Consider the following 10,725-nt stretch of genomic DNA (forward strand, 5'->3'; position numbering starts at 1 on the left):
CCAAGACGTCTCACCCTCACTGTCCCTCTTATTGTCTCATTTCTAATCCTGTCCAACCTGGTCACTGCCAAGGAGAACCTCAGCATCTTCATCTCCTCCACTTCTAGCTCCGCCTCCTGTCTTTAGCTCAGAGACACTGTCTCTAACCGTCCATCATGTCTGTCCTCACCACTGTCTCTCAGCCGTCCATCATGGCTGTCCTCACCACTGTCTCTAAGCCGTCCATCATGGCTGTCCTCACCACTGTCTCTAACCGTCCATCATGGCTGTCCTCACCACTGTCTCTAAGCCGTCCATCATGGCTGTCCTCACCACTGTCTCTAACCATCCATCATGTCTGTCCTCACCACTGTCTCTAAGCCGTCCATCATGGCTGTCCTCACCACTGTCTCTAAGCCGTCCATCATGTCTGTCCTCACCACTGTCTCTAAGCCGTCCATCATGGCTGTCCTCACCACTGTCTCTAAGCCGTCCATCATGGCTGTCCTCACCACTGTCTCTAAGCCGTCCATCATGGCTGTCCTCACCACTGTCTCTAAGCCGTCCATCATGGCTGTCCTCACCACTGTCTCTGAGCCGTCCATCATGGCTGTCCTCACCACTGTCTCTGAGCCGTCCATCATGGCTGTCCTCACCACTGTCTCTAAGCCGTCCATCATGGCTGTCCTCACCACTGTCTCTAAGCCATCCATCATGGCTGTCCTCACCACTGTCTCTGAGCCGTCCATCATGGCTGTCCTCACCACTGTCTCTAAGCCGTCCATCATGGCTGTCCTCACCACTGTCTCTGAGCCGTCCATCATGGCTGTCCTCACCACTGTCTCTGAGCCGTCCATCATGGCTGTCCTCACCACTGTCTCTGAGCCGTCCATCATGGCTGTCCTCACCACTGTCTAAACTGTTCTCGGTCTTTTGTGTCGTGTTTTCATCCAGTTTCTGCGAGTCACAGCGCGTGACCGGCTGAAGGCGTGGTTTATGACGTCGACGTCGATTGACGTGATTGCGTGGCAGGAACGTTACTTTCCAGAAATCCCCCGTCTGTGCTGCGACCGCGACAGGAAAGAGACTCGAACACAAAGAAGCGAGGGAGGCGGCTGTCCACGGATCCTACGACCGAAGCTACGAGGTGAGGCGGCTAACTCAAGCTAGCGGTGCGGCTAACTCAAGCTAGCGGTGCGGCTAACTCGAGCTAGCGCTGCGGCTAACTCAGGCTAGCGCTGCGGCTAACTCGAGCTAGCGCTGCGGCTAACTCGAGCTAGCGCTGCGGCTAACTCGAGCTAGCGCTGCGGCTAACTCAGGCTAGCGCTGCGGCTAACTCGAGCTAGCGCTGCGGCTAACTCAGGCTAGCGCTGCGGCTAGCTCTCTGCTGGCCGAACAAAGACTCGGCTCAGACCAGTCCGTCTGCCGAGCTCCGATTCGGAGCCCAGCGGGTCCTCCGCTCGCTGACGTACACGTCTGTCTCCGCGTTACTTTGTAACGGCAGAGTAATGTAACGTGGTACTCCAGTACAGAGCTGTGCTGTGCTTGTTGAAGGCGGAAACGGGCGTTGTGTATCGTGAACACAGTTACTGTAGTATAGTGTGTACAAGTACTATGAGCTGTCAGGGTGTGGGTCGCCCCGAACCGGGTCAGGCCTCCGCTTCTGTCGTCCGGGCGGAACCGGAAGCCAGCTGAGCTGAGCTTCTTTCACTTTCTACAAACTTCTCTTTGACTTCCGGATCTCGTCGCGACTTTGGGAAAATGGCTCATTTTTTCCAGGGGAGGTTCAGCCCAGCTGGATCAGGGCGGAATAAAGAGGACAACGGCAGGAGGTCGTCCCCTCTGTCCCCTCTGTCCCCTCCGCACCCTGCCCGTGGCGTCTTCATTTTCGTGACATCAGTCAGGAGACTCGTGTTTCTGGCGGTTCCGCTTCCTGTTCGAGCTTCACTGATGGACTAATCCGTGTCTTTCTGCTGCGTCCCTCGTGTGTCCCTCGTGTGTCCCTCGTGTGTCCCTCGTGTGTCTCTCGTGTGTCCCTCGTGTGTCCCTCGTGCGTCCCCTGTGCGTCCCTCGTGTGTTTCTCGTGTGTCCCTCGTGTGTCCCTCGAGTGTCCCTCGTGCGTCCCTCGTGCGTCCCTCGTGCGTCCCTCGTGTGTCCCTCGTGTGTCCCTCGTGTGTCCCTCGTGTGTCCCTAGTGTGTCTCTCGTGTGTCCCTCGTGTGTCTCTCGTGTGTCCCTTGTGTGTCCCTCGTGTGTCCCTCGTGCGTCCCTCGTGGGTCCCTCGTGCGTCCCTCGTGCGTCCCTCGTGCGTCCCTAGTGCGTCCCTAGTGTGTCCCTCGTGTGTCCCTCGTGTGTCCCTCGTGCGTCCCTCGTGCGTCCTTCGTGCGTCCTTCGTGCGTCCCTCGTGCGTCCCTCGTGCGTCTCTCGTGCGTCCCTCGTGCGTCCCTCGTGCGTCCCCCGTGTGTCCCTCGTGTGTCCCTTGTGCGTCCCTCGTGCGTCTCTCGTGCGTGTCTTGTGCGTCTCTCGTGCGTCTCTCGTGCGTCCCTCGTGCGTCCCTCGTGCGTCTCTTGTGCGTCCCTCGTGCGTCCTTCGTGCGTCCCTCGTGCGTCCCTCGTGCGTCTCGTGCGTCCCTCGTGTGTCCCTCCTGTGTCCCTCGTGCGTCCCTCGTGCGTCTCGTGCGTCCCTCGTGTGTCTCGTGTGTCCCTCGTGTGTCCCTCGTGTGTCTCTCGTGTGTCCCTCGTGTGTCCCTCGTGCGTCTTGTGCGTCCCTCGTGTGTCCCTCGTGTGTCTTGCCCGTTTGTGGGACGCATGGTTGCCATGGTGTGTGTAGCGATAGATCAGTGTCCTTTGTTTTCCTGTTCCTTTCTAATCGGGCTGTGGGCGTGTCTTCTGATTGTGAGTCATCAGCGAAAGGTCTGTTTGTTAATCTCTGGCACGTTGGGATTATTGGACGTATTTGAGTTCAGATTACTGGAGAACGACGGCGGGAATGAGTCCGTCGTCCTGGTTGAGCCGGCTCATGCTTTCGCTCTTACACACTACACCAGGGGGGGCAAACGTTTTGACTCGCGGGCCACAATAGGTTCTAGAATTTGACAGAGGGGCCGGACCAAGAACAGATGGATGGAGTGTTTGTGTGAGCTAATATAAATGACACATGAAAGCTATTGCATTAAAGGATTTGACCTTTTACAGGCAGCATTACAGGGAAAAGGTCAAATGAATGAAGTTTAATTAGAATACAATTTTATTTAATGATATAGTTTGGACAAGTTCGGCGGGCCGGATTAAAAAGACCAACGGGCCGCATATGGCCCCCGGGCCTGGGTTTGCCTATGCCTGCGCTACACGCTACACGCTACACGCTACAAGCTACACGCTTCACGCTTCACGCTTCACGCTACACGCTTCACGCTTCATGCTACACGCTACGCGTTACACGCTACACGCTACACGCTACACGTTACACGCTTCACGCTTCACGCTACACGCTACACGTTACACGCTTCACGCTTCACGCTTCATGCTACACGTTACACGCTTCACGCTACACGCTTCACGCTACACGTTACACGCTTCACGCTTCACGCTACACGCTTCACGCTACACGTTACACGCTTCATGCTTCACGCTTCACGCTTCACGCTACACGCTTCACGCTACACGTTACACGCTTCACGCTTCACGTTACACGCTTCACGCTTCACGCTACACGTTACACGCTTCACGCTTCACGCTACACGTTACACGCTTCACGCTACACGTTACACGCTTCACGCTACACGTTACACGCTTCACGCTACACGCTACACGTTACACGCTTCACGCTACACGCTACACGCTTCACGCTTCACGCTACACGCTTCACGCTACACGCTACACGCTTCACGCTACACGCTACACGCTTCACGATACACGATACACGCTTCACGCTACACGTTACACGATACACACTACACGATACACGCTTCACGCTACACGTTACACGATGCACACTACACGATACACGATACACGCTACACGTTACACGATACACACTACACGATACACGATACACGATACACGCTTCACGCTACACGTTACACGATACATGATACACGCTTCACGATACACGCTTCACGCTACACGATACACGATACACGCTACACGATACACGATACACGCTACACGATACACGATACACGCTACACGATACACGCTACACGCTACACGCTACACGCTACACGCTTCACGCTACACGCTACACGCTACACGTTTCACGCTACACGCTTCACGCTACACGTTACACGCTACATGCTACACGATACACGATACACGCTACACGCTTCACGATACACGCTTCACGCTACACGATACACGCTACACGATACACGCTTCACGATACACGCTTCACGCTACACGCTACACGATACACGCTACACGCTTCACGATACACGATACACGCTTCACGCTTCACGCTACACGTTACACGATACACACTACACGATACACGCTACACGTTACACGATACACACTACACGATACACGCTTCACGATACACGCTTCACGCTACACGATACACGCTACACGATACACGCTTCACGATACACGCTTCACGCTACACGCTACACGATACACGCTACACGCTACACGATACACGCTTCACGCTACACGTTACACGATACACGCTACACGATACACGCTACACGCTTCACGATACACGATACACGCTTCACGCTACACGTTACACGATACACACTACACGATACACGCTACACGTTACACGATACACACTACACGATACACGATACACGCTTCACGTTACACGATACACACTACACGATACACGATACACGCTTCACGCTACACGTTACACGATACACACTACACGATACACGCTACACGTTACACGATACACACTACACGATACACGCTACACGTTACACGATACACGATACACGCTTCACGATACACGCTTCACGCTACACGATACACGCTACACGCTACACGATACACACTACACGATACACGCTACACGATACACACTACACGATACACGCTTCACGCTACACGATACACACTACACGATACACGCTACACGTTACACGATACACACTACACGATACACGCTTCACGCTACACGATACACGCTACACGCTACACGCTGTGGTGCCAAAGTTCTCTCAGCTGTTACATTTCCCCTAATCCCATACATACAGCGTGTATCGTGTATCGGAGTAGAATCTAGCCGTAAAAAAGATGGGCTGGTCCCTAGCCGGTCGCTAACCGGTCGCTAACCGGTCGCTGGGCCGGTCGATGGGCCGGTCGATGGGCCGGTCGATGGGCGTGGCCTAAGGGCTTCCACTTGTCGAATGAGACTTTAAAGAATCGTCCACTCCAGCGTTGTCTTTGCAGTCTGATGGACGTGTTGCGTTGACGCGCTCGCGTCAGGAAGTCGTTTGTTTCCATGGCGATGGGGTAAGTTCCGGGGTGCGGAATGGCAGTGAGCTAACTTGAGCTGGTCTCATTCGGTACTCATGGCGTCTACACAGCTATCCTCCTTGAGTCCCGCCTGTTTCTGTGTCCTCAGGATGTCCCTGTATCCATCCCTGGAGGACCTCAAGGTCGACAAGGTCATCAAGGTCAGTGTGTGGAGGAGAGCAGCGCTGGGAACCCGACTGAGTCTTTATCCTTGGAGCACCTGGTGCTTCCTTCATTACCTCCTGAGTGCCTCCGGAAGTAACCTTGGAAAGACGGCACTTCCTGCAGCTTCCTTCATGTAAAATATCATGTATTATACATGTATAATACATGTATACGTGTATAATACAAAAATATGAAGTCCCGAGCGAGTTTTCGCTCCGAGTGTCGGACACCATTGACTGAGGGGGAGGGGCTCTGGAAGCTCGCAGGCGAGCACACGTAGCAAAACTAGCAAAGCATTAGCTCTGTATTCCAGCTAGCTCTGTTGCTAGCGAGCGGGTTTCCTGCTCTGCTGGAGATGTTGTCACGGCAACCAGATCTGTGCTTTCTGCAGGAAATGTGGATACGCTAATCTTTCTAGCCAAAACCTTTGAGCTTGAATAGTTAGTAGTAGTTGTAGTAGTAGTAGTAGTAGTAGTTACATTTGTCATGTTCAGGCTGTTGCTAAGTGTTCAAAGTTTACAGTTGTAATTTATTATTGATGCTTTTATTAGGATTTTTAAATGGCTACAATACAATTGTTTTTAAAACTTGATCTAATTTCCCCCAAATGGGTCGCTTTTATTTATTTATACCAATTCTATTGTTTGCATTAAAAAAATAAATAAAAGCATTTAAGTCCTTTTTTCAAACGATAAATTTGCCAACCGCAGGGGATCAAAGACGCACGACGGACGCCGCTTTGATCCGTATATGTGTCTTTATTTCAGGCCCAGGCCCAGTTCTCCCAGACTCCCGGCCCCATGCCAGCCATCACTGGGGGGCCCTACCCGCCTCAGCCTGCCCCTGCTGGGGTGTCAGGATCGAGTGAGTTCTTCAGACGTTCTTGTATCCCTCTCTTCGTTTAGTCTCTCTCGGCCCCTGCCGGACCTTGATTTGTCTGCTGATCCTGCTCGGCGCCGGCGCCTGTGCTGCTGGTGCGGCGCTAATGTACACAACTGTAGTATTAGAGGAGCGTGTGATTCGGGCCGTTCTATCTCTCCTTCCTGCTGCGCTTGTTGCTACCTTGTGTTTCTACGGTCAGCCGTAGTGAGGGGGAAGAAACGGTTAAAAGTGGGGGCCCTTTAGGGATTCCAGAACTGTTGCCAGTGCTGCAGCCTTCGGCTTTTATTTTCACCGCTGCAGCGAGTCGCCACGGAGACTGATGGGAGAAAGGGTAAGTAAGCTGATTTCAAAAGGAGAGGGGAGTGATTTACACACACACACAGCAAGAGAATGCATGCTCACATGCACCACCTGGTGGCTGTTGGTGCACACTGCAACAACAGGAAAGGGTTTCCCCCGTCTCCTCTGTGCGTGCTGTAACGCCCGCACCGTTACACTAGAGGGCACCTCCCTTTCTGTTTCGGCCCTTGTCCCAGGTCCTCTGTGGACTGGGCGTGTCTCGGGGCGTGTCTCGCTGTGGAATGTGGGTCTTCCCGCTCCGTGGACGTTTCCTGTGGCTTCCTCTGTAATTCCTCTGATGCTAATGACCAGCTGTAGATGCGGAGATGACTCCTCTGCTTTGTGTTTACGGGTCTCCATGGAGATCTGCGCCGATCTCATCGTGTCTCTGCGCTTCCAGCCCTGTACCCCGACCTGGAGGAGCTGGGCGACTACATGGGCCTGGCCCTGAACGGCGACGAAGTTCAGCGGGACCTGGCTCTGGTGCCGGCGGCAGACGGTGTAAGGACTGTGTTGTTACCGGGGTAACGGTGGCACGCTGATGCAGATCCGTTCTTCCTCCATCGTCTCCCTCACTTTCCCTGGTTCTTTCCGCTGCTCTCCAGCAGGTGGGCGTGCCCGTCGGCTACGGCGTCGGCTACGGCGTCGGCATGGTGCAGCCCGTCACCGGGGCTGACGTCGGCATCAGGCGAGCGGACATCCGGCCAGGGCTGCGGGAGATCATCCTGTGTAAGGACCAGGATGGGAGGGTGGGGCTCCGCCTCAGAGCCATTGACAACGTGAGTAAGGCCGAGGCACCAGCACCACCTGCTGGTCAAAGCCAGTCTCTTGGACCGCAGCGCCGGCGCCGGTTCCCGGTAACGGCGGTGCATCATTACCGTAACACCGGGCATAGAGGACGATAGCGGCTAGCCCCTAGTGGACAGAGGCTCAACTTCCAAAATGCATTCAGCGAGACCGTAAATATACTTTGATTGTACCGCTGGAACCAAACAGGCTTGTTTTATACTCGCTACTAGTAGCAGTAAACGTGAGCGGCCTTTCAAGGACTCTGATGAGACCGGCTTAGCTCCGCCTCTTCACCCTTCCCTTGGACTAACTGAATGTTTTCTCCTGCAGGGAGTGTTTCTCCAGCTGGTGCAGGCGAACTCCCCCGCCGCGTTGGCCGGGCTGCGCTTTGGGGACCAGGTCCTTCAGATCAACGGGCAGAACTGTGCCGGCTGGAGTGCAGACAAGTCCCACAAGGCCCTGAAGGCTGCGGCGGAGACCCGCATCGAGCTGGTGGTCCGGGACCGGTGAGGAAGCACCAGACACAAGTCCCTCCAAGGACCGGGTTCGGCCAGACGTTCAAAGCGGCGTTCGTTTCAGCGGGGCGCCGCGGCCGCTTGTCCCTGCTGTCGTCACGCATGCGCACGTCTTTCTGTGTCTTCAGGCCGTTTCAGCGCACGGTCACCATGCACAAAGACAGCACCGGCCACGTGGGCTTCATCTACAAGAGTGGCAAGATCACCTCGCTGGCCAAGGACGGCTCTGCTGCGCGCAACGGCCTGCTGGTCGAGCACTACATCTGTGAGGTCAACGGGCAGAACGTCATTGGGCTCAAGGTCAGGCCCAAAGCCTGTTAGCGTGTTAGCGTGGGACGCTTTGAACGTCGCTAGCCGGTCTCACGAGGTCCTCCCGTGTCACTTCCTGTCCGACCCCAGGATGCCCAGATCAAGGACATCCTGACCACGTCTCCGTCTGCCATGACCATCACCGTCATGCCAAAGTTCATCTATGAGCACATGATAAAGAGGTACGTGTCCGGCGGCGTGTCCCGGGGGCGTGTCCGGCGGCGTGTCCCGGCGGCGTGTCCCGGCGGCGTGTCCCGGGGGCGAGTCGGGCAGCTGCAGCTAACGCTCGAGGTGACTGTGTGCTCCCCCAGGATGTCCACTGGTCTCCTGCGCTCAGCCATGGACCACTCTGTCCCAGAGGTGTGAAGCCCCCGCAGAGGCCTGCCAACGGCCAGGGTGGCCCCTCTCTCTCTCTCTCTCTCTCTCTCTCTCTCTCTCATCGTACAATAATGTAATGGCTCTATTCTGTTGCTCAGTATATCTGCTACTCTGCATTAGCTGATAGCCTATTAGCTTATGTCACTGATCAAGGACCTTTTTTTGTCTCGAGTCCAGAGACGAAGCATCGATGTAGCTTCGTGTTGTCAGGATGCTGTAAAAGCTGGCAGGCGGCCATCGCCGCCCTGCTGGCTGGCGGTGCGCCCAACTTCTGCCCCTGATGCAGAGATAATCCGAGCTGAGTTAATGTTTGCTGACGGGTCCGAGTTTACAGTCATTTCAGAAACGTACGATGGGTCCGCTCGTGGGCCGCGGTCTACATTTGGAACGGGGTCTTTGCTGGACAGACCCATGAAGTGCACTTTCCAGTACCTTACGAGGTCTTTCCTGTAATCATTTCAGCAGTGAGCCTTTTTATCTTTGTAGCTGTTTTAACTGTAGGAAGCTAAAAGCGTTCCCCATCATGGACTTCGCCAACGACCGTCCTCTGCGCTGAGGGGACGTCTCTCGGTAGCGCGCCCCCTGTTGACAGAGCAGGGCCATGTCGTAGTATAAGTATGACTTTCTACTTGTTATATAAAGTCGATCCTTTTATGCTGTTCATGTTTGGACGATGCATATTCTTCCTTTCTGTGTATGCAATCCGATAATCGTCGCCGTCATTCTGGGAGAAGATTCTACGAAGATCAAAGTTTATGTGCGAATGTAACCAAGATAATACTGTAAAACCAATAAAAGTCTTTCACTTCACGCACGTTTTTTACTGTTTACTTTGAAACCCAGTTCTGCCACTTTGAGTATGTTAGATTGGCGACAGAGCAGGCAGAGAAACGGCTGACTGGTAGTTGAGCCAAAGAAAAAAAGAAGAGAGAGGAAGTATAAAAAGGCGAGGTAGCTCTCATCCATATCCCTGTTGCATTTGTCTTGATTTGATAAGGCAGATGAGAACATGAAGTAAACCAGGAAAATGATGTTGGTGTGGTGGAGTACTGCCACCTGCTGGTCTGGAGGTATATTTCCTCTGATTTAGGTGAAGGATTCACATGCTGGCTGGGGGACGGGTGCTCGTGTTTGTTTCGATCAGTAGGGGGCCGTCAGGGCCTGCAAGGCCTTCTCTGCTGGCCTAAAAAAATATCTGACTCAGACTGAAGTTAATTACATTTTGTTCATCAATACTTATTAAATAATTCCAAATGGTCTGTCCGCTTCCTTTCGTAGCTTTTCCGGTGGTTGTGCTGTTTCCAGACATCTAACCAATCACATTTCAGCCAGGGTCAAGGTCAAAGAAGTCTTCCTCAAGGCCTTCACGATCCGTTCTGCAGGCCCCTAACAGAAAAAAAACGTTGACGCATCTGTAGCTGTATGCAAACTCTCCATATATAGTGTGTACAATGGGAGTAATCTCTCTGTATAGTATACGTGCTACCAATATGAGAGGAACCAGAGTTCCACTGAGAACATCCCGAGACAAACACACAGAAACAGGAACGTTGCCTCCATGCTGTTTAATATTGGCTGTGGGTCTTTATGCCCTGCGGGGGGGTGAATGGAGAAGTATTCGACTGATGTGTTTTACTGTATACAATACGACTGCCAGTACAATGGTTACAGGTTCTCTGTAGAATCAGTGGTTCCAGCTACGTTCATCCTCGCCTGGATGTTGAAGGACCAGAAACAGAAACACAGAAACAGTCACACAAGGAGCAAAGCAGGTATTGACAGTACACATTCACATATTGATCTAAAACAGACCCCCCCCCCCCCCCCCCACCTCTCCTCATCTAATTACTACGTCACTCTGGCATCCTCTGACTGTACACTGATAGGACCTCACGCTACAGCAGGAAGATCA

The 10,725-nt window shown here is 53.6% G+C and overlaps 1 protein-coding gene across 2 annotated transcripts; it reads left to right on the top strand.

The window, feature by feature from the left end:
- The first annotated feature begins 912 nt into the window (after positions 1–912).
- Positions 913–9,623, top strand: sdcbp2 (syndecan binding protein (syntenin) 2). Of its 2 annotated transcripts, none has more exons than XM_068744920.1 (9): positions 913–1,126; positions 5,546–5,597; positions 6,369–6,465; positions 7,223–7,323; positions 7,428–7,601; positions 7,942–8,117; positions 8,255–8,426; positions 8,526–8,617; positions 8,747–9,623. In XM_068744920.1, exons 2-9 carry the CDS (start codon positions 5,547–5,549, stop codon positions 8,799–8,801), a joined length of 918 nt encoding a protein of 305 aa, XP_068601021.1. In that variant the 5' UTR covers positions 913–1,126; position 5,546; the 3' UTR covers positions 8,802–9,623. The 2 variants fall into 2 exon arrangements, with proteins under 2 accessions (XP_068601021.1, XP_068601030.1); XM_068744929.1 differs by having other exon boundaries at positions 7,431–7,601.
- Positions 9,624–10,725: the final 1,102 nt, after the last annotated feature.

This window comes from Brachionichthys hirsutus, chromosome 2 (assembly GCF_040956055.1).
Source record: "Brachionichthys hirsutus isolate HB-005 chromosome 2, CSIRO-AGI_Bhir_v1, whole genome shotgun sequence".
Classification (NCBI taxonomy): Eukaryota; Metazoa; Chordata; class Actinopteri; order Lophiiformes; family Brachionichthyidae; genus Brachionichthys; species Brachionichthys hirsutus.

Coding starts and splice junctions, on each gene's coding strand:
- sdcbp2 (XM_068744920.1), top strand. CDS start 5,547: ATGTCCCTGTATCCATCCCTGGAGGACCTCAAGGTCGACAAGGTCATC. Junction 7,602..7,941: donor GCCTCAGAGCCATTGACAAC/GTGAGTAAGGCC, acceptor TTTCTCCTGCAG/GGAGTGTTTCTCCAGCTGGT. Junction 8,427..8,525: donor AGAACGTCATTGGGCTCAAG/GTCAGGCCCAAA, acceptor GTCCGACCCCAG/GATGCCCAGATCAAGGACAT.